Genomic DNA, 23,881 nt, shown 5'->3' with positions numbered 1-23,881 from the left:
TGTGAAGGTGTTTTTGGATGAGATAAACATTTGAATCAGTACACCGAGAAAAGCAGATTGCCCTCCCTAAAGTGAGTGCCTCTCATCCAGTCAGCAGTAGGACTGGATAGAACAAAAGGCTGACCCTCTGAGATCAAAGGGAATTTCTCCTGCCTGTTAAGCTGGTACATCAGTCTTCTCTTGGCCTTGTGGGACTTGAGCCTACTGGCTTTTAGACTGGAATTACACCATCAGCTCTCCTGGGTCTCCAGCTTGCCAGCTGTAGATCTTGGGACATCTCGGCCTCAGATTTGTGTGGGCCAATTCTCTATAATCAATCAACCTCTCTCTCTCTCTCTCTGTACATAATAACCGCTGGTTCTATTTCTCTGTAGAACACTAATACACGCCGGCTGAGAACCACTGTTTTGATTACATTACTAGAGAAAATACAGTAGGGAAGAAGGAAGAAAGCAAAGCAGGGAACTACTGGGCAGTGGCTAGAAGTTACCTTTCTTTCAAGAGATGGCAATTGGAAGGTACTTGAGTAGGATGCCAATTTTCTATTCACACTACAGTTGATAAGAATGGGGCTCAGGAGCACCTGGGTGGCTCAGTGGGTTAAAGCCTCTGCCTTCAGCTCAGGTCATGATCCCAGGGTTCTGGGATCTAGCCCCACATCAGGCTCGCTGCTCGGCAGTGAGATTGCTTTCTCCTCTCTCCCTCTCTGCCTGCTTCTCTGCCAACTTGTGATCTCTAATAAATAAATAAAATCTTAAAAAAAAAAAAAAAAAGAATGGGGCTCAGTGATGCATTTTTGCCTCATTCATCCAAGATGTTACCTGGCACAGAGACATACTGACCCCAGTGCTAGGACGACAACATTGGGCAGACCCCGCTGCAAAATGAGAACACAGTCTATAAGTGGGACTAAAAAAAGGTTTTGTTTATGATCAAGTCACATTAATTTATTTGTCATGATAAAATACATGAAATTCACTGCTTTCATTCCAAATAGAGGATACTAAACTTTCTAAAATAATGTTTCTGAAGCAAACTCAAAGTCTGTAAGGTAGAAGAGCTCAGCCATACAACACGCACTGTTCACCAGAGTCTCCCAGATTCGCCATGTGTTACTTGTTCTTGGAAGATTTCTTCACTGAGTCTTTTTTATTGCACACATTTTTGAAATCCAGTTTCTTTGAAACGAGTTTAAGTTGCTATCTGATCTAGTCTGACTAAATGACTTAATTTGGCACCAAACAGAAGAGTTGGTGGCAGCTCCTGTCCAGTGTGTTGGAGCGGTGTCTCCTAAGTAACCGAGTGTGGCACACGGAAACAACAGATTCTTCCAGGTCTTGAAGACAAACATCAGTCTGTGATTCCTTGCATTTAAGACATCCAAACTTGGGACTGTATAATCTTACCAGTTTTCAAAAAGTCCAACCATACAAACATGGAAGTATAGCAGAGAATAATCAGTTCTAGATTTCACTCTTAGGAATTCAAAAATTAATTATAATAAAATACCACAGAGCTACATTTAGTTTAAAACGTACAAAGACACAAATTACATTATAAAAACTCTCCATGTGGCTTATTTACCTCAATTACTACTAAAAAATGACACACTTATCAAGGATCTGGATTACAACAGTAAGAATTGGCCTGTGCAGATAAACATTAATGGAATTGTACCATTTTTCAGAGCCTCTTTTTCCATGATTAATATGTATTTCCTTCTGTTTAAAGTGAGGCCTTTCCGTTAGGAATTACTTCCAATAATGAATTACTATGTTATTATCCCCACCCATTTACTTTCTAGATGATCTACATCAAAGTAATGAAAATGATATTTTCTCCATTGCTTTTGTTCCTCTTCCCATATGTAAAGAATATGTTTGGGGGAACTTTCCATGAGGCTGAAATTGGCAGGATTTATTCCATATAATGCCAAAGAACTAATATCCTTCTTCCTAAAGGCTAAAGAGAAGTACTGGCAGTTAAACTACAGTAGAAAAGGAATTCCAGCAACAATACTGTTTCCAAAATATTTCTAAAAAATAAGATTTGTGTCAATAAATTATTAAGTATTAAATGTCTGCTTCTAAGACATTCTAGAGTTTACAGGTTGGAATCCTGAAGTTATTAAGTTTAGCTATAGAACACATGTAGTTTTCCTTATATGGTTGCTTTTTGTTAAGAAAAACCAAGAGAACTTAACACTTTTTTTTAATTTTGTTAGAGAAGGGTGTAGAGGGCCAGAGGGATAGGGAGAAAATCTTAAGCGGGTTCCATGCCCAGCACAGAGCCCAACATGGGACTTTATCTCAGGACCCAGAGATCATAACCTGAGCTAAAATTAAGAGTGGGACACTTAACTGACTGAGCCATCCAGGTGCCCCAAACTTCACAAAATTTTAATACAAATCCTCACAACACGCCTGTAAGGTAGGTATTACTTATAACCACTTTACAAATGGGAAATCAGAAAAACAGAGCATGAAATAATGATCTCAAGAGACATAAATCAAGAAATTTTGTCTTTTTGTATAAGGCAGACTGCACTTAGGAGTTCTAGAGTTGTGACAATATACTAATAGCAACAAATACTGAAAAAAGTCTGTTTTTCTTCAGAAGACAACTATATGGAGGATCTGGAAAGAAGGGAAAATTCTAAGATGATCCAAGAAGAAAATGTCTGTTTAGTATTTGCCTAATATACTGATTAAGGTGTATAAAGCATTTCCTGTTTGAAGAGCCTGGTAATCATTATGCAAACTGTACTATATGGTTCAAATTACAGCTCCATTTTGCAGACGACATGGTCAAAACTAAAGGTTTTAGCTGCAAGAACCTTTTTTATATAAAATAAGATTTTCTTAGTAAGGAATCATGTCTTAAAAAAATACATGCAGGGCACAGCATTCATTAATCATAGTTATTTTAAAAATATGTCGAATGATGAAAAAAATTAAACTGGGGTCAGTCCCCACAGCACTATTCACTGGTTCTCTGGAACCCACCTCTTGGGGCTATTTTTTCTATAAAATGAAATTAACATTTTTCCACTTCCTAAAACAGAGAGACTATTATGAAGACTAAGGAAAGGGGCGCCTGGGAGGCTCAGTTGGTTAAGCATCTGCTTTCTGCTCAGGTCATGATCCCAGGGTCCTGGGATGGAGCCCCACATTGGGCTTTCTGCTCAGCAGGGAGTTTGATAGTCCCTCTTCCTCTGACCCTCCCTCCACTCCTGCTCCCTCTCTCTAAAAAATAAAATCTTTTAAAAAAAGAAAGAAAGAAAGAAAAGGCTAAAGAAAGAACATTTGCTTTGAATTTCTAATATCAAAAGGAACTATATGAATGAGAATAAAAATACAGTTAACCGTTATGTTCTTAACACCCAACAAATGGAGATATATTTCAGCTTTGAATTAATGTTGTCTGCCATGGCTAATCAACCATAGCAAAACTCTTAGAATTTCTCCAGACCCTGCCCTACACTGCTGCCCTACTCCTCAACTCATACATACCCAAAATCCACCCGTTAGCTACACGTTTCTTGTGTCAAGGACCAACGACTGGGCGAGAAAGAAAGAACAGAGAAAATAGAAATCAGAAAAATTGTTCTCCTGAGAAAAGTAAAACTACTTGAAGAAAGCTAGGGAATATATAGTCTAAAATACATGAAATCAATGTTAATATTTGTGTTCATCTTATGAGACGGAATTGTTGAGGGAAGTGTAAATTTGAATAAATTGCTTGAACAACTTAAAGATTAGACGAAGTTCTCACCCCAAGGAGCAACACATTTGTTTTTAACCACTCCCAGTATAACTGATCCTGTATCAGCGGCAACACATCTCAGTCTTGACCCCAGGAAGCCTTAGTCGTTTGTCTGAGGCGGAAACTCAACTACCTTAAACAATACCCACTGGTTTCTTCATTCAGCTTTCAAGAAAAACTTATCATTTCATAATTGACCTAAGGACCTTACTGTTTACCCACAGAAAACCTTTGTGCCCTTCGAATGAGCTAGCTTAGTCTTTGAGCTCCCTTCTGACTAAAAACCCTGACACTGTCAGGAGATGTCCTCAGAAGGATGCCATCATAAAGGAGCTCAGAGTTTCTGCATACACTTAATTTCTAAGCCTCACAAACCAGATCTATTAACATATCTATGAGGCTTTGAACGGGGCAGCATACCCAAAAGATGAGGCTGTTTCAAAGCTTCTCTCTTTTGTTATTCTGGATTATCTAATCTTTTAAATTTAAATGTTTCAGAAACAGTTTAGATCTATCCTTTGTGGAGAAGTTTGACCAGCTACTCCCAGCCACAGAAAGCAGGAGAATGTATCGTTTAGTCCATCAGTTTTAATTTTTCTGATGTTATAGCTTTGTAAGTTTCACTGCTATAAAAGGGAGCTAAGTTTATTCACAAAGGAAAAGCTATCATGGATTGCAGACATAGTTCTAGGACATTGACTGTATCTACTGCTAGTTTTATGGATTAGGAAAAAATGAAAACTGTGTTATTGAAAAAACAACTTTTTCAAGTGATATGTAGAAAACTAACATCAACTTGGGCAGCCTAGAAAATCCTCGGACATTGAGAGTAGAAAGGTAATTTACATTTTATCATTTTCCTCTTTAACAATGATGTAAATTTCTGGTCATAAAAAAAATCTCAAATTACTCTTAGGGTCTATAAGAATGCTCTAGATTAAGGTAACAACACTGGGTGTTAAGTCAGTGTAGATCTATCTGAATCTGTCTCTACATTTATCGATCTATGTATCTTCCTATTTCTCTCTGTAGGACTTTGTTTTAATGTCTGATTCCTCTGCCTTCCTCTCTTTTTACTAGAATATTTTTTTATTAAAAATGAGGTATGTTCAATGTAAAAAAATTTTTGTTTTTTTAAGATTTTTATTTACTTATTTGACAGGCAGATCACAAGTAGTCAGAGAGGCAGGCAGAGAGAGAGGAGGAAGCAGGCTCCCCGCTGAGCAGAGAGCCCAATGTGGGGCTCTGGGATCATGACCCAAGCCAAAGGCAGAGGCTCAACCCACTGAGCCACCCAGGCGCCCCAATGTGAAAAAAAATTTTAAAGCCATGTAAGATGCTGCAGAGCTAATAAGTAAAAAGTGATTTTAAAGCTACTTTTGATTTATTATAGCTATGCCTTAAAACCAAAATCTGTATACATAGTTATGCAGTAAAATAACTTTAACTTCCTATATGGCCAAAAATATTTTTAAATAGTCTTCATAGTGGCGTATTCATGTGAAAAATTAGCCAAAACTGATAGTCTAGAATATTCTTTAAAAAATATTTCATTTACTTCATTTTCAATTCAATTTTACTGATTCTACAACTTAAAAATTCTATAAATATTAACTCTAAAGTTCCATAGTTCCTACATTGACTTCTGATTTCTGAACTGTGATTTATGATTGTTCGTAACTCTACTTGAAGGTTACCTTTTAATAGCCATATGTATCTTACAATAAGAAGACCTAATATATACAACCTTAAAACTGTGGATCAATGGTAAGGAAAAAAGTTAAAAGAAGTTGAGGAGGAAAATAATTTATGAATAAAAATGCATATGAATTTTCTTTTTCAGAATGGATATAAAAATCGTGAAGGAGAAACTGCTACTCCACAAGAATAGTGTCCACATTTTCTTGTGGGAGCTCTGACTCTAAGGCACAAGATGAATCTAACTGTTCTTGTGACAAGCGAGAACTTTTCAGGGGGACATCAGACCAGCTGTCACAATATGGCTGAAACCTCTGGGCCAACACATTGCCAAACCTTTGGCATCGGTTATATCTGTACGATTTACCTTTGTGCGTATACATGTGTTCTAGCAATTGGCTTTTTCGGAGAAATTTATGACCACAAATGGAACAGCTGATTTTTCTTTTCCTTGAAAAAGAAAAATTACAGTTTAATTCTACTGGCTCTGTGTCTTTGGAGATCAAAGACACTTGACTGATCTGCAGGGGCTCTGTGGCCCCCTGGTTTGAGTGGTCAGGCTCCTGCTCGTTCTCCTTGACAATGAAGGAGCTGAGCCTGCGGCATTCAAGAGCCTCACTATTTTCATTAAGTGGATGCACTTCACCAAGGTCATTGCTTTCCAGAATGGAAGCAGGGACACCAAACGGGAGGGATCCAGACACATGGGTATGGAGATGTTGCCTTAGGTTACCTCGGGAATCAAAACGTTCCCCACAGTAATGGCACAAGTGTACTTTGATACTGCTTTCGGTGAAAGTGGGACCTGTCCCCTCTGATGAGGGTGAGGCGTGGCTCTGGGAGATCACAGATTCTGGGTCACATCTCTCCTGCTTGATGGACACTGGGGGCTTCTGGTGCTCCTCCAAGGCCTGGGCGGCAGGATGGGCCCTCTGCTGCTCTGCAGTGCCATCATCCAGCCCAATAGCGAGAGAGAGCTGCAACTGGGGGTGGTCACCCTGGACAGCAGCTCTGTTGCCACCGTTGTTGGAAGGAGCTTCTTTGACCTCCAGCCCTGGTTTGACAGCTGTTTTTTGGGTCGTTGAGATCTGAATGCCATACAAATTTGAGGACTGCACAGTCTCTGGTGAGAACACTTGATTCATTTCTGTTGCAATGTGAGAAAGGTAGTCGGCGTGAAGAAATCGAATCCCTTCCTCCAAACGACCGTGATCCACAATCTGTTTTGGCCCTTTCCCCGTGTACATAATGTGCAACAAATAGCTGAATATGTCGGGTTGGATGTCAGTTGGTTGTATTTTTATGCATTCACTGTTAAAAACAAAAAACAGACCCACACAAGATAAAATGACCAGTTGGCCTTTTAGTTAGCAGCATACAGCCATAGGCTAATGCAATTTCTTCCTAAGAAGCTCAGACTTAGCAATCTTCCTTAATGAAATATAGCAACAGATAATTAGACATTCACAGCACACCAGCTTTATGGCCCAGCAACAAGTCTTCATGTATTCGACCTACTGGCAAAAGTTGAGAAATACACACAGATATTCTGATTAATTCAACATTCAGTGACTCCTAAGTGGTATGCACTATAGTAGGTGCCAGGGAGGAGAAACCTGATGAAGAAAACAGAAACCTTCCTCTTAAGGAACCTAACAGTCTTTTGCGTACACAACCGAAAGAACTGAAAACACAGACCCAACAGACACCTGGACACCAATGTTCATCACAGCATTATTCACATTAGCCAAAAGGTGGAAACAAGCCCAAGCATCCATCAATAGACGAATGGATAAGCGAATTGTGGCATATACATACAGTGGCAGATTATTCAGCCAAAGAAAGGAATGATGTTCTGAATGATGTTACCATATGGGTGAACCTGGAAAACGTTTGGTAAGTGAAATAAGCCAGACACAAAAGGACAAATTTTGTATGGTGCCACTTATAAAAAATATCTGGGATAGGCAAATTCAGAGAGACAGAAAGTAGATTAGAGTTTACCAGGAGCTTGGGGTGAGGTGGGGAGATGGGGAGTTATTGCTTAATGGGTACAGAGGTGATGTTTAGGGTGATGCAAAGTTTTGGAAATGTCAAGTGGTGATGTTGCACAACACTGTGAATGTACCTAATGCCAGTGAACTATATGATTAAAATGGTTAAAATGGCAAATTTTATGTTGTCTATATTTCACACAAAATAAAAAATATTTAAAATGTTAAAAGAATCCATTAAAATTGGTAATATTTGGAACTTAAATTACACTAACCTTATTTTGGCTTCTAAACTATAGTAATGTATCTACTCTTTAAATCACAACTGAATATAGGTATAACTGAAAAACTTCAACATAACCCAAGCTCAATTTTTAAACATGAATTTACAATTCAGATAATAGAAATAAGAGCATAACAAGAAATCAGGAAACACTCTGCAAAATTAGGATAAAGAGAACCTGAGGGGAGTGTTGGAGGAACAACAGCCCAGTCAATGGACTTATTTTCCCTGAAGCCAATATTCCTGTCTGCTTCAGAATGCACAGGGTGTCTGTCACATGCTGGCAAGCCATTTCTTTAGTCCCCATATCTCAGGATTCCCTCTCGGGTTTCACTCTTAGCTCTCACCCACTTCCAGGGTCTATGGGAGGGGTTTTATATATCAGCACAGAGCTGTTAACTGAGGATTTTTAGTTGTTCAACAGAGATAACACAGAGCCAGGCCTGACACCTTTGTATCTCTTGGATTAATTTAGCATGGTGCCTGGCACACAAACAGGTTTTTGGGAGCTGAACCAACTCCTAGCTCTTAGACAAGACTGAGGTGAAGGCACTGTTTCTAATCCAGTTTCTACACTGACACTACCCATAACGTATCTCCCACTCTAACCTTCTCCCCACTTTGTGCCATGCATTCCAACCATTCTGGTCTACTCTGTTTCCTGAATGTACTAGCCCAGTTCATGTCTGCCTATGTTTTCATACACTTTTTCCCTCTGCCTGCAATGCACCTTCTTGAATTCCTTTACAATATCTGAAAAAAATTCCTCCTGATCCTTCAAGATCCAGGGCTTCTGTAAAGCCTATTCCTACTTCCTACCTCCTCAAAATAGGGCTACTGACACTCCACTCTACCTTATACAACACTTTTATTATAGACGTATCACATTAATTATTGATAACGGTAGCTGACAGTGCAAAGCTCTGTTTTAAGCATTTTAATATTATTAATCCATTTAATCTCAACACCATTGGGTAAGTATACATACTATGCCAGTGTTTGACAGAGAAGGAAACTGAGACACAGGCAAATCAGTTACATCGCAATTGTCTTCTTTACATGTGTTCTCTATTGAATGAACTTGAGGACAGTGAGCATCCTAGCCTGTTGCTGGGGTCTAACATAGCGCTGACACGTAAGTACCCAACAAATATTTAAAAGTATGAAGGGAAATGAAACTGTGTAATTGAGTCTAGACTTCTTTAAGTTTTTCATGAAAGGTCTTTAAAAAAAATAAATAAATAAACAGAGAATTCTATCACCTTCAACCTAGGAAGGATTAAAGCTATTCTCTAAGAGCTCAGAATCTGAATATGACGTCCCTGCCCACTCCCTACATACCTGTCATGCTGGAATAACCCACATTCAAAGAATCAAAACACTTTCTGAAAAAAGTATTTGAAACAAGTGTCTTTTGAACTGTGATATGGAATATAAGGTGTGTAGAATTATGACATTACACCCTTGCTATGAAAGTATTATAGAAAAGATATCAGCAATGTAATGAGTCAGAACATAGATCTAAGCACAGATCTGCTTAGGATCTCTTAGATCTCTTAGATCCTCTGCTTGAGGATCATTTATTAGCTGCATAATCCTGGATGGGCCAATTCCTTGACCCAGGCTCAGTTTCCTTTTCTCTAAAATAGTATGGATAATAGTAGAATGTACATTAGGTAAATACTTAGTGCTTGGGTACGGGATAAGCCTTCAATAAATTTTAACTATACTATTGTTTTCATTTTTACCTTCCACCATGGATCCTACATACTGAGATGAATTACTGGATGTGCAAAAAAAATACATATTTTTTTCTTAAGGTGACCCCATAATAAAGAGTCCCCCAAATGATGTTATAATAAGGCTTAGCTATATCACATTAAAAACTCTTCAGATTTACAAAACCATATCCTTACCTTGTTTGGTGAATAAATATCATCTTGAAATAGTTAGAAAAAGCAGCAAGCACTGCTCTGTGGGCTTTGAAGTACACATCTCCAATGGCAACTGTGCAATCACACAGAAAACCAAATTCTCGCTGCATGTTCAGCTGCTGTAGAAGGACAAGGCTATGGCTAGTTGTGTCCATTGTGGCTCTGAGAAAAAGGACAATTTTTTTTTTAAACAAAATTAGCTACAGTTCACACAAACCTACAGAGTACAAAGAGGCCTAAATTTAAATGAGATTATTCAATAGTTTTTAATACTGTTAATTTCACCCCAAACCTAGCTAACATTAAACCCCCCATTATAAAAATATCAATTCTGCTAAAATTGTAACATATGGTCTTTTTCATCTGGTAAGAAGATAGCTTGGTATGAGTGACACAGAAGCAAAAGGAAGGCCTGTCCATTTTTTTTTTTTTTTTTAATCAATGTGACCATGTTTCTAGCCCTGTTTCCTCACGAGAAAATGGGAATGAGATACGGACCCCTTCCTTAGAGCTATATGAGTGAAGTTACGTGAAAAGCACCTTGTAATGGAAACTGCTACTCAAATGTTAGCTCTAACTGTTCATATCAGACCACTGCCCTGGCTGGGCTACAGCAGTCATTGCTCCGTAGGGATCCTCTGTGTGCTCGGGCGACATGGGCCTCCTAACTATCTTACAATATGTTTGGGAAACGTATCAGTCACAATATGTGCAGGAGCCCTTGAAACAGATTATCAAGCCACATCCCCTGATTTACATATGAGGCCCGGGGACCCAATGGAAAGAGCCTAAACCCTGATATTAAGTGGATTCAGACACATACAAGCATGGAGGCTCCTGAAGGAACAAGAGAGAGTGGGACCACTGGTGTTGGGAAAAATCACGTATGAGGAAAAACATGCAGAAGAATTCTGGAAGAGAAGTCTAGTGTGAGCAGCAAGGGCATTCAAGAGTGCCAAGAGTTCCAGGCAGATGGGAGGCTCTGCTTCAACCCCAACTGTGCGGACAGCCCTGGTGCCTTAAGGAGAAGGCAGCTGTGGAATAAAGGGCATCACTGGCCAGCTGCGAGATCCTTCTCTAAAAGAGCAGCTTCTGGAAAAAGAGAATGAGGTTTTCTCACTAGCCAGACACCGAAGTCTAAAGAGGTCAGTGATGAGACTGTGGGGTTGCCTGTCTGGAGATTGGCCACAGCTTGGGCAGCAGACAGCTGAATGATCAGTAATATAATAAAACCAGCTAACACTTATAGTGCCTCCTGTGTATCAGGCACTTTTCACTATAGTTCTCAATATCACTATACAAGAAAGGGATAGTCAATGCATCTACATATGAAGAAACTGAATCAGTACAAAGAATTAATTTATTCAAGTCACACTGCCAGTAAGTGGCAGAGCAGGGGATTCAAACCTGGACACCGGGCTCCAGAACCCAAATGTCCTCCCTTTCCACCTCCCGGAGAGAACACGATCCACAAACTGGAGATGCCTAGCGAATGGTCAGGTTCTACATCAAGATACCTCGGGAAGCCGCAAGAATGTCTGGAAAGAGGAATTAGGGAGAAACCCAGATTTTCTGCTGCTTAATTTGCTTACACAAATCTAATACAGAAACACATACTTATTAATGAATAAAGTCTAGGCTATAACTGGTAAACAAAAAAGTAATTAGTATTGATATAAGGCTAAATCTATTTTTATTAAAACTATATATTTAATGTACTGAAATGAAATAATCTCCAAGATATATTAAGTAAAAAATGCAAAGCATAAAATCATACAGAGAAGACTACTATTTATGCAAAAGAGGGTAGAGTGGTTATTTTATTTTTAAAAGATTTTATTTATTTATTTATTTGACAGTAAGAGAGACAGCAGAAGAGGGAACACAAGCAGGGGGAGTGGGAGAGGGAGAAGCAGGCTTCCGATCAAGAAGAGAGCCTGATGTGGGGCTGGATCCCAGGACCCTGGGATCACAACCAGAGCTGAAGGCAGATACCCAACAACTAAGATACCCAAGTGCCCCTGGAGTGGTTATTTTAGGTGGCAGAGAAATTTATACAGAAATATAGTCTTCTTTATGTACATATTTTGGAAAGGTTCAAAGAAATGAGTAAAATGTTTACTTCTGGGAGGGAAACAAGGGAGCAGGGTGGGGGAATTGTACTGTTTAAATTTAAATCCTTTTTTTTTTTTCTTTTTGAGAGAGAGAAAGAGTACAAGTGAGCTGGGGGTTGGGGAGCAGAAGAGGGAGTGGATCTTAAGCAGACTCCATGCTGAGCATGGCACCTGATGTGGGGCTCCACCTCACAACCCTGAGATCATGACCTGAGCTGAAATCAGGAGTCGGACACTTAACCAACTGAGCCACCCAGGAACCTCAAACTTAAATATTTTTATTGAAGTTTAACATCACAAGTACATTCCAACATGTATTCCTTTTCCCCTCATTTTTAAAAATTAGGAGTTATTTCAGATAGACAAATAGGTACAGAGCCAAGGAGACAAACACACAGCCAGCCAGCCATCTCTCCCTCATTTTAACTACCCATTACCTTGCCTCCAAAGGTAATCACCATCCAGACTTTGGGGTTTATGACTGTCTTATAACATCATCATGTTCTTACTGCATCTTACGTATCCCTTAAGGAGGTATGGTATTATTTTGCATGTGTTAAAATTTTATATAAATAATACTTTAGAAATCCTGAAACTTGCTTTTAATTCTATTCATACATTACTTTTTAAAATTCTACTTGCTCAAACATTAATCTTCTCCCAAACCTCCCCAATTAAAAAATAAAAACAAAACCCTTATTTCTTACCATCTCATTTTAAAAGCCTTTAAGCAATGATGAAATAAGAGGGAACAAAATACCAGAATCTACAGAGACCTGAACATAAACGAAATTCCAAATTGTAAGTATTGTTCCAAAAGGCCATTTAACGAAAAGTCACTGTTTATTTCTATTTGCTGCATTACCTGGATTCTAAAACATCACCAACTTATTATAGAGAGATTTTAAAACCAAAATAAAACTGTATGCTAGAGATTTCACCATGCGAAAAACATGTGTCTTAGATTCAATGAAATGGTTCAAACTGAAGTAGTTTAAACCAGCCTTACGAACTGTTTAAGAAAAAAACCCCCTCAGATCATAAACATTTTCACCAGGTCTATCTATACACACACACACACACACACACACACGTGTGTGTGCATTAGTATAATGAACTATTGAACCACATAGAAATGAGAAAGGGCACACTAAAAAGCCACATATACAAAAATCTTGTGGTTAATGGTCTATGAGTAACAGTTAAATTCTTCACTTACTGAACACATTTTTTGAAGAGAAATTTAATAAAGAAAAATTATTTGAAAGCATGCATTATACAAAGCATAGGGACAGAAGAAAAATACTTACATGCTGCAACTAAGAAGAGACTGCAGGCTAATATGCACCCCAATGTTTATAGCAGCAATGTCCGCAATTACCAAAACACAGGAAGAGAATAAAATCTTGCTATTTGCAATGACGTGGTTGGAGCTAGAGAGTATTATGCTAAGCGAAATAAGTCAATCAGAGAAAGACAAATACTATATGATCTCATTCATATGCGGAATCTAAGAAACAAAACAATGGACACAGGGGCAGGGAAGGAAAAATAAAATAAGAGGGAAATAGAGACGGAGGCAAACCAAAAGAGGTTCTTAACTATGGGGGAAAAACAGGGTTGCTGGGGGTGGGTCAGGGTAATGGGCATTAAGGAGGGTGTTTGAGGGTGCCTGGGTGGCTCAGTGGGTTAAGCCGCTGCCTTTAGCTCAGGCAACCCAGTGAAAAATAAGCCATTTGAACTGAATTTAGATGAAGAGGCAGAAGGTGAACATAGCATTCCAGGCAGAAAAAAAGAGAATGAAAAAAATTACAGGGAGGAGTGTGAATATATAGGTAACTGAAGAATTCAGTTTGGCACAGAAAAAACAAAAGTGAATAACAAGAGATGTGGTACCGAATGTAAAACTGAAAGGTACTCCAGTTGTGTTTGTAACAAATGGTGTAAAGATGTTTTTGCAGGAGGGAGAACAGCATAGTAGTTACAGCTTGGACTCTGGAATTAAACAGCTTGGAATAAAATTCCAATTCTGTCATTTAGCTGTATGATCTCAAGAAGATGCTTAATTCTCTGGTCCTTGGTTTTACTTACAAAATATGGATAACTACAGTATCTACCTCACAGGCTGTTACATGGATTTAATAAGAAAATGCATATAAGCACATAGAAATAGTGAGGCAGGCCCACAATAAGTGTTCAGTAAATACCAATTATCACCATCATCATCATCAGGCCTGTGACTCAGAGTTGCTCTAGTAGCAACACATAAAAAAAGATTAGCAAGGGAAAGGTATGGAGAAATAAAGACCAGCAAGAAGTCCACTACAATATCCAAGGGACAGTAGTGGAAATGAAGGAATACAAGAGATACACCAGACATAGAACTGACATGGTTTGGCAGCCAGACTGGATGTGGTCAGCCACAGAGGAGATAAAGTCAAAGTCAAGTCTCAGAATTCTAGCTTGGGTTACTGGAAGAATTCATTCAACCTTTCAGGTCTTATTTGCAGAGTAACTGTCATGTGGTAGGTATCAATATAAGAGCAATGTTCCAGAATGCCAGCAAAGAGGCATAGACATAAAAGAAAAAATTCATTTTGGACACAGTGAGTTCAAGGTGTTCACGCCAGCGCATCCGAGTAGAAATGTTTAGTGGTCAATGGAGACACTATGCAGGAAAGGGCTAGACAGGGAGAGGAGGTCTTCTGTAATTACATAGCTGAAGCCACCAGGAGTGGATGGGACTATTGAGTGAAATAAAAGGGGGGAAACAAGCTACAAATGAATCATCAAACAACACAGAAAAGACACAAGAGGAGTAATAAGGAAACTTATCAACACTGAGTGGGGGGATGGGATGGGGGGAGGTAAAGGAAAGGCAAGAACCTGGGTGGGGAGTGGTCCACCTCTGGTGCAAAGTACTGCAGAGAAACATGCGGATGAGGCCCATTATAAATACTCCAAGTGTGGTGACTAAGAGATTTCTGGTGACCTCTGACAATAGTCTGGGAAAGCATCAAAAGCAAAATATCTCACTGCAAGGGAATGTTAGACGGCAGAGGCCATAAAGGGCAGGTACAGATAGGATAGGATGCTGACGATAGGGCGCTTCCGCTCAGAGAAAGACTTTCAGGCTGAAGAGGGGTGGCACCTCCAGAAGCCAGAAGGAACAAGCACAATGTAGCAGTCAGCCATAGAGAAGAGAGAGGTTTACTTCTGACAGAGGCAAGGAGACAGCTGAGGTCAGAAGAGAATGTGAGAGTACTCTGTCCATGGCTTTGATTCATACACTATGAAGGCGGTCCACATGCTGAGGGAAGAGCGGAGTTTAGACCTTGAAAGAAACCTAGAGTAAAAATCCCTGCTGCTAATGTATAGTGATGAAGTTAAAAGATTTTATTTATTTATTTGAGAGAGAGAGAACACAAGCAGGGGAGCAATAGGTAGAGGGAGAAGCAGACTCCCCACAGAGTGGGGAGCCTGATACAGAACTTGATCCCAGGACTCCGGGATCATGACCTGAGCCTAAGGCAGAAGCTTAACTGAGCCACCCGGGTGGCTCCCTATAGGCATCCCTACAGTGATGAAGTTTATATAGAACTTTCGCATCAATAATTTTTCTGTTTCAGGGGTGCCTGAGCAGTTCAGTCAGTTCAGCATCTGGCCCTTTGTTTCTGTTCAGATTGTGATCTCAGTGTCACAGGATCAAGCCCCATGTCAGGTTCCACACTCCTTGCAGAGTCTGCTTGGGATTCTCTCTCTAAAATAGATAGATGAAACCTTTAAAAAAAATTAAGGCATAAGGGGATTAAAATATTTTTTTTCAGGTGAGATACTTCCTATTAAGCTGTAAGTTCACTGTCATTTTTGTTAAACTCATCAGTGAATTTTTAATTTGTTATATTTCTAGTCTAAAATTTTTATCTCATTTTATCTCATTCTTTTTTAGTTTCTATTTCTCTGCTGAGATTTCCTATTTGTTGACACATTACCACTTTATTTTGCTTTACAATCTTAAGCAGAGTTGTAATAACTGCTTTAAATCTCTGCCAAACCCAACCTCTGGGTCATTTTGGAGTTAATCTCCATTAATTAGGGTGATAGTTTCCTGTTTCATTTTGGACAATATCCTAGACATTGTGATTACTGTGGTAAAGACTCTAGATTCTGTAATATTCTTCCAAAAGTACTGATGGTTTTGCTTTGTTGTTACAATTAACTTGGCTGGACTTAAACTTCAAACCCTGTCTCTCTTTTGGTTTAGTTTTTTACTTGTTGGTGTGCTGTATGAAAGTTCAACATATGTATAAGTTTAGGGGTTGGCAAGAGATTCAATATGTGGGGTTCCCCCAGCATCCTTTCTAGGATTTTCCTTTTCTTTCCAGCTGTGTGGTCACTCTGAACTCTGTCCTCTTTTCTTCAAGCAAGTAAGATTACAGATTATTAACCTAAGTTTGGCCAGCTCCTCCTGTCACCAACTGGAGACTTCTCTCAGGAAAAAGCCATAAAAATCATCCACTGCTCTTCCCTTCTTCCAAGTATAGACTTCATTCCAGCTTGTCTGATTTCTGTCACTTTCAACTGCCATCCGGTGGTTTCTAAAGCTTTTTTTCAAGTTTATAGAGTTGACCCTTGAACCACATCAGTTTGAACTGCATGGGCCTGCTTATAAGCAGATTTTTTTTGGATAAACACAGTACAGTACTATACATATATTTTCTCTTCCTTATGATTTCCTTTCCCTTTTTTTTTTTTTAAGTAAGCTCTAGGTGCAACATGGGGTTTGAACTTACCACCTGGAGATCAAGAGCCACACATTCTACAGAGCCAGCCAGGTGCCCCTTATGATTTTCTTAATAACATTTTCTTTTTTCTAGCTTATTTTATTATAAGAATACAGTATATAATGCATGTAACATATGAATTACGTTAATTGACTGTTTATGCTATCAGTAAGGCTTCCAGTCAATAGTAGGCTGTTAGTAGTTAAACTTGGGAGGCTGGGGGTAGGTGTCAAGTTAAATGCAGATATTTGACTGTGCAGGGGGGTTGGTGGCCCTAATCCCCACGCTGTTCAAGGGTCAAATGTAGTTTCTAGTTCAGAACTGTCCCAACAGGAACTAGTCAGCCATTATTATTACCCTTCACCACTTCTAAGAAGTTCTGGCCTCAAGATCCACTTACACTCTTAAGAGCAGCATTAGGGACTGCAAAGAGCTGTTGCTTATGTGGGTTGTATTTATCGATATTTACCATATAAAAAGTGAGACATTTAAAAATGTTTAATTCATTTTAAATAATAATAAACCCATTATATTTTAACATTTTTTTCTAAAAAATAACCACATATATTTTTTAAGTGGGAAGAGTAGCACTGTTTTCTATTTTACAGTACTCTTTAATACCACGCTTTAAAAAATACAGCTGGGTTCTTTGTTTCTGTGTTCAATCTGTTGCCACAAGTTGTTTTAATTCAAGTATATTTAGAGATTTTGGCCTTTCTTTTTTTTTTTTTTTTTTAAAGATTTTATTTATTTATTTGACAGAGAGAAATCACAAGTAGATGGAGAGGCAGGCAGAGAGAGAGAGAGAGAGGGAAGCAGGCTCCCTGCTGAGCAGAGAGCCCGATGTGGGACTCGATCCCAGGACCCTGAGATCAGGACCCTGAGATCAGGACCTGAGCCGAAGGCAGCGGCTTAACCCACTGAGCCACCCAGGCACCCGAGATTTTGGCCTTTCAAAAGCAAGATCCTTACAGATCCTGAAAAGGTTTCAGGAATCTCTGGGGGTCCTTGATCCACACTTTGAGAATCTCTGCCCTATGCTATCTTTTTAAAAATCCTATGAGGTAATAGAGCAGATATAATATTAGTTCCATTTTATGGTTGAGGAACCAAAGGCTCAGAGAAGGTGGGAGAGGTACGCAAAGTTGACAACTAGCCATAATGGTGCTGTAGTATTTCGAGTCTGACTTTTTTTTTTTTTTTAAGATTTTATTTATTTATTTGACAGACAGAGATCACAAGTAGGCAGAGAAGCTGGCAGAGAGAGAGGAGGAAGCAGGCTCCCCGCTAAGCGGAGCCCGACGCGGGGCTCGATCCCAGGACTCTGAGATCATGACCTGAGCTGAAGGCAGAGGCTTTAACCCACTGAGCCACCCAGGCGCCCCTCAAGTCTGACTATTAACTCATCCCCTTTCTTCAAAATCCCCATCTGTAACTTTTAACATACATACCGATGGCAGATTTTGCAAATATATTGAAGCGAATAAAGGGAAGTTTTTTCCAAGTTTATAAAGTGAAACAAATTCAGATATGCTTAAAAGGGAAAAAAAAAAACCCCACAACTTAGACACATAACAGGTTCGCTCAAACTTCTTTGTATAATAACAGACCTTTGACATTTTAAGGCAACACAATCAGATTTTATTTGTCAAAAGAGCCAATCCATCGCAAAGTTATTAAAAACGTTTTCTTTTAAGATTTTATTTGTTTATTTGAGAGAGAGAATGAGCATGAGAAGTGGGAGGGTCAGAGGGAGAAGAAGACTCCCTGCGGAGCACGGAGCCCAATGTGGGACTCGATCCTGGGACTCGATCCTGGGACTCCAGGATCATGACCTTAGCCGAAGGCAGTCATTTAACCAACTTAGCCACCCAGGCATCCCTTAAAAACATTTTCTAATACAACCTACTTGGCAAATTTATTAGCTAGGTTTTTCATGTAGCCTTTGCTCATCATTTCTTTGACCATAAGTATTATTTTCTCTGGTATGTGGAATAGCTAAAGATTCCTATGCATACAGAAAGATCTCAGAAGTTTTATTTAAGAATTTTGAGTGGAGAGGCATGTGGGTACCTGCACTGGTTAAACATCTGCCTTAGGCTCAGGTCATGATCCTGGGGTCTTGGGATGGAACTCCACTGTCAGGGCTCCCTGCTCACCGGGAAGCCTGCTTCTCCCTCTCCCCACTGCTCATGCTCTCATTCTCTCAAATAAATAAATAAAATCTTAAAAGAAAAGAATTTTGGGTGGAAATTTTAAGATGTGAGAAGAGATGCAAAAAATAATTTATCATTTTATTATAGAGACAAAAGCCAAAATGAAAGAGTGCTTCATCTTAAAATGCTGTATCTATTATCAAAGTGGCATTTATACTATAATAATAGAATTAGTATTAATATTTAAGAGAGACTACAAAACCTTGTTTACTAACTAAATTGTAGTAACTCTGGATCAGCTCAAACTAAGTAAACTACAACAGCTTGATACCAGTATCCATTTTTGTTTAATTCAAAGTTAACTTGAAATTTAACATCTTTTGATTTTTACTTATTAAAAAAAAAATCTTTTGTATTAGTTAGACTGGACTCTCAGACCTATGGTAGCCAGACCATGCCCTGGAATACATAACTTTTCATTCTCTCAGGCTGTAGAATCTTTAATAAAAATGGGACAAGAGGACTAAGACATCTGTTCCTGTAGAAAATAAACAGTCTTAGATATTTTCTCTGTGGTTCCTACCACTGTGACTTTATTATTAAATTATCATTAAGAGAAGGAGACAGAAAAGTTGGCAGAGGAATATGTGCAGCTTTTTTGAGATACTTACTCATGGCTATAAATACAAAGGTAAAAGCAGAAATATTCAAAGTGCCACATGATGACAGACTTTATACAATGATTTTAACTTTTTAATCATACTTTCACAGGATTATGGAGGTATAACATTTTATAACCCAGAGAAAGAATGTTTGCAGAGATCATTTTATCATGGACTAGTAGCTCTTATCACTGACTGTATTGTAAAACTTTCAATGCAGACTGATGCCTGTGTCCTACCCTAGACCAAGCTAAACAGAATTGCTGAGAGTGAGTCTCACATCCTTTTTTATTTTTATTTTTTAATTTTTTTCAAAGATTTTATTTGTTTATTTGACAGACAGAGATCACAAGTAGACAGAGAGGCAGGCAGAGAGAGAGAGAGGGAGAAGCAGGCTCCCCACTGAGCAGAGAGCCCAACGCAGGACTCAATCCCTGGACCCCAAGATCACAACCTGAGCTGAAGGCAGAGGCTTAACCCACTGAGCCACCCAGGCGCCTCTCACATCCTTTTTTAAAAAGGATAGTGGTTCTAATACGACGCCTCAGTTAGGAACCACTGTGTTAGAAGGAAACCAAGGAAAATAAAGAGAATATGTCACACTGTAGAATTACAGAGAAAAAGAAGCAATTTTACAAGCTATGCTCAAAATGTGGGAATTGTACCAATTACATTAAATGAACAAAAATCAACAATTGTAATTCTAATTGTAAATTTAAACAAAAAATTATCCAGATTCTGAGAAATAAAAGTGCTCTCAAACTAGTTAATTGGACAGTGGGGGCAGAAGAGGAACATACCATTTTCAGACTTCTTCTAAAAAAGTATTAAGAAAAAAAGGTATTTTCTCTCATACACCATGTATATGCCTATTTTCATAACATCTGAAGATGATATGGAAATCTCAAATCTGAGAATATTGAGATAAAATGTGCAGTAATTCTAAGCATCGGCTTACGAAAATCACTGAAAACATTAGAGAGGAGGGTAAGAAGCAGACGTGGTAGATGACACAGGAAGAGCAGTTATGCTCTAGAAACCTTTAACGGAACAGGGAAACGTCAGTTTGGGGCCTGCCTGTTGCCAGACACAGCCAGCCTACTACATCTCTAACCATCTAACCAACATGTGGGATGCCTGATAAAGAAAGCCACAGCACCAGGCAAACAAGAGTGCTAACACCGGTTAGTGCAAATTGCTAGTGAACCTTAAAAAAATCAGAACCCTGTAAAGGAAAATAAATGATTCTTCTTAATCCACTAAAAAAAAAAAAGAGTGATGACTGCATTTCTGAAAGAAAAAAACAAGGTACTCAAAGGACAGAAGGAAGCTGGATAACGACAATGCGAGTACAGACCTAGAATACAGTACAAACAAGACTAATTATAACTTCTGAATATAGGTGAACCAATACTTCCTTTGCCACGGAATGCTCCACAAACACGTTATCCAGATGGCTTAATGAAACCTTTTGCTTCAAGTGCCTTGAGTTTTTCACAAGGAACAAAAAGTCAACGTTATGATTGATATGTACAGGGAAGGAATAGTTTAGAGAATTTTCAGAAACAACTTACAATAATATAAACACTTTTTCTTCAGTTAAGATTAAAAAAAGAAAGAAAAAAATTCCTGCTTACAAAGGAAAAGCAGATGTGTGAATAAATTCAATTACTAATCCTGAAACTGATGTTTGTTTCAAATACTTTCCTCTTCCTCAACTCTCCCCAAGCACGTTCAAGTAGTAATACCTTTCCTATCCTAGAGGGAGTAATACTGTTCTAGTTCAAATCAAATAGTTAGGATTATAATGAGTAAATACTACATGCAAGGCCTTGTGCTAAGTGCTCTATGTACATTCTTTTAGTCCTCACCTTGGCTATGTGTTATTTTTATATCTATTTTACAGATGACATGGGCTTAGAACACACAACTAGGAGACAGTATAAAGTGGCGATCAAAAGCTAGGTCTAACTCCATAACCTGCGCTGTAACTATAAATTATAGTATTTTTCTTAGCATTCTTCTCTCAAAAGATGGAAGTTCCCATGCAATTTGGAATAAATAAGCAGAAAGGGGGCACAGGAAGTGGTGTAGAAGTACTTTATAATTTATCAAGATAAGAGCACCTGCACTGTTTTTAAGACAAGGAAAAAACCCTGCAATAATATAAATCCCCCCAACTCTGTTTTGGACTTTTATTACAAAAAAGGACAAGTTTTTTCTTTAACAAGATGGTCAAGCACCACCTACGGGCCATAGTAAATAAATCACTTTGGTTCAGTGGTGGGGAGGGCATTATGCAACACTTCCCAGCATTGCCCTTGCCAGGATATTTTACAGCCAAGACTCTTGGGCCCCTCCTCCCTAGCTAGACAGCCTGGCTCCTGTGCATTCCCCTCAGGAGATAGGGTGGAAGCACACAGCTCCATTTTCTAAGGCAAAGAGGGCAGCTGAAAGTCCTGCTCAGCCTCTCTGGGCAACCACAGGCGCCAATAAATCAGCCACAGGCGATTCTCTCATCCCTTTCCCGGCTTGAAGTGGTAGCAAGATAAAATGCAAAAGAGCACTGACTGGACTTGGGAGATAAGTGATCTAGCCTTGAATTCTACGGCAAATGACAGCATCGCAGAAGCCAGGTAAATCTCTGTTTCCTTGTTTCTAACAAAGAGACAATACCACCTCCCTTTCTGTCAAGTACTCAGAATTCATCTATGAAAGTGGCTAGCCACTGCAGGTGCTCAATAAACAGCCAACAACTGGAGCAGAATCCATCTCCACTACCTCCAAATAAGACATTCAGGGAAGGGCTGGGCAAAAAGGTAGAGCAAGTCATTTGAGGCCCCTCCCTGCTTTGTTACTGACCATCCCTTCCAGGTTCCACTCTTTCCTGATAATCTCCCAGCCATCAGAACTAATCTATTCCAAGTGCTATCCCCATATACTGCTCGCTCTTAAGGAACTGATTCCTGATACTGGATAGTTTACGCTTAATCGAAACATACCTAGATTGCTCAAGGAACTTTGATGCCTTAACCTAAGGAAGTAACCAGTGCTGCAAATGTTGGTTATTCTTACAGAGAATAGGGCTGAATTTTGGAGAAGATGGGCTTTGAGCCCCCAAATACATCATAGGCAATCTATTCCACCTAAAGACAATGCCAACCCCATTACTTAAAATACCAGAGCCAACACACAACGGCCAAGCCTTGTTTCTCAATAATCTGAATCAAGCCAAGTATAATCACCTCTGGCAGACTGTCTCTACAGTGAGTGGGTTAAACTGGCACTGCGCTCCTGGTGTGGTAACCAAGGCCTCGAGCCCTGGAGTCCAGTTACTCAAAAGGTGTGTAGGGCTTCAGTCAAGCTACACGTTCGTTAGGCCCAGTGTCTTCATCTGTAAAACAGAGGGATGAACTGGATTTCCTGTAAGGCCCCTTTCAGCTTTAAAGTCTGTCATCCCAAAGTGTACTTTACACACTTGACAAAACCCTGCGCGAATCAACAGTTTTGTCAAAAAAAAAAAACCTTGAGTCTCAAGAGATTGAATGCGAAATGTAATTTCCTGGGGGGAAATGGGCGTTACTGAATGAAACACGGTAGCTGCTGTCAAATTCCAAGTACAGCTCTAAGTGCTGTCAAAGTAGCTTGGTTTCTCCAAATAACGAGTGCTAGGGAAGCAGTGAACGATCCGGCAAACTTTAAAAAAGAAAAACTGGATTTACTCAGAGTGAGATTAACATAATCTGAAAAAAAGGAAAGAAATGAATTATGGAGGAGGAACTTCCTGCCCTAGAAACGGGGTAATCACAAACGGGGGTGGGGAAGGGAGAGGACAGTGGCCGCAGCGTCTCTCAGCTTGCACCAAGAGACCCGCCCACTTGCAAGAAGGGTTCGCGCGGCCGCCCGGGGAACGCCGCGGGCCCGTCGGGGGTTCCCGCGCGGGGTCAGGCCCCTGCAGCCGCCTTCTGCGGGCAGCGAGAGGCGGCTCTGGGCATTCTCCGCCCAGTGCTCACTCGCGGTTGCCATTTTCCTCCAGCGCCCTGATTGACATGTCAAGCGGACCAAAACACCCCTCGCCCCAGCTACTTGCATCTGTCCCGCGACCGGCGCAGCTGCAGGCCGCCGCCCCGGGCGGCTCGCGGCGGGAGGGACTGAGCCCGGAGCAGCCCCACAGGGGCCGGGCCGCGTCGCTTACCCAGACGCCGCCGCGGCGGCCAGCCGGCTCCTCCGTGCGGGAGGGGCGGCTCCCGCGCCGCGCACGTCACGCGGCGGCGCCGGCTCACGCACCCTGCGGCCCGCTCTCGCGCGGCTTCCCGCGCCGGCCGCCCCGCGATGGGCCCACGTGACCGCGCGCCTGGTAGCCGGGGAACGAGGGGCGCGGGGGTTGAAGTGTGCGTGCGTGCGTACGTGCGCGCCCTCCCGCCTACTCTAGTGGCCAGGCGGGGGTCGGCCCGCGCTCGGGGTACCTCCGCCACGGTCCTCAGTCGTGAC

At 40.2% G+C, this 23,881-nt stretch overlaps 2 protein-coding genes across 5 annotated transcripts in view; one reads left to right on the top strand and one right to left on the bottom strand.

Moving 5' to 3' along the window:
* Nucleotides 1-920: 920 nt before the first annotated feature.
* On the bottom strand, nt 921-23,747 carry ZBTB25 (zinc finger and BTB domain containing 25). Of its 4 annotated transcripts, XM_082734177.1 has the most exons (5): nt 23,586-23,716; nt 22,636-22,784; nt 9,657-9,836; nt 5,258-6,774; nt 921-3,096 (listed from the first exon to the last, which is right to left on the bottom strand). In XM_082734177.1, the coding sequence occupies exons 3-4, from the start codon at nt 9,827-9,829 to the stop codon at nt 5,640-5,642; spliced, it is 1,308 nt and encodes a 435-aa protein (XP_082590303.1). In that variant the 5' UTR covers nt 9,830-9,836; nt 22,636-22,784; nt 23,586-23,716; the 3' UTR covers nt 921-3,096; nt 5,258-5,639. The 4 variants fall into 4 exon arrangements, with proteins under 4 accessions (XP_082590303.1, XP_082590302.1, XP_082590301.1 ...); XM_082734176.1 differs by lacking the exon at nt 22,636-22,784 and having other exon boundaries at nt 23,586-23,747; XM_082734175.1 differs by having other exon boundaries at nt 921-6,774.
* Nucleotides 21,746-23,881, top strand: part of ZBTB1 (zinc finger and BTB domain containing 1) — a 30,897-nt gene continuing 28,761 nt past the window's right edge. Inside the window, exon 1 of the mRNA XM_082734155.1 lies at nt 21,746-22,026. The gene's annotated coding sequence lies outside the window, so the exon portion shown is untranslated. The remainder of the gene's footprint in view (nt 22,027-23,881) is intronic.

The sequence above is a fragment of the Mustela nivalis genome (genome assembly GCF_964662115.1).
Source record: "Mustela nivalis genome assembly, chromosome: 6".
Lineage (NCBI taxonomy): Eukaryota > Metazoa > Chordata > Mammalia > Carnivora > Mustelidae > Mustela > Mustela nivalis.
Note: the sequence above shows the minus strand (reverse complement) of the source record. Positions and strands in the feature narration are given on the sequence as shown.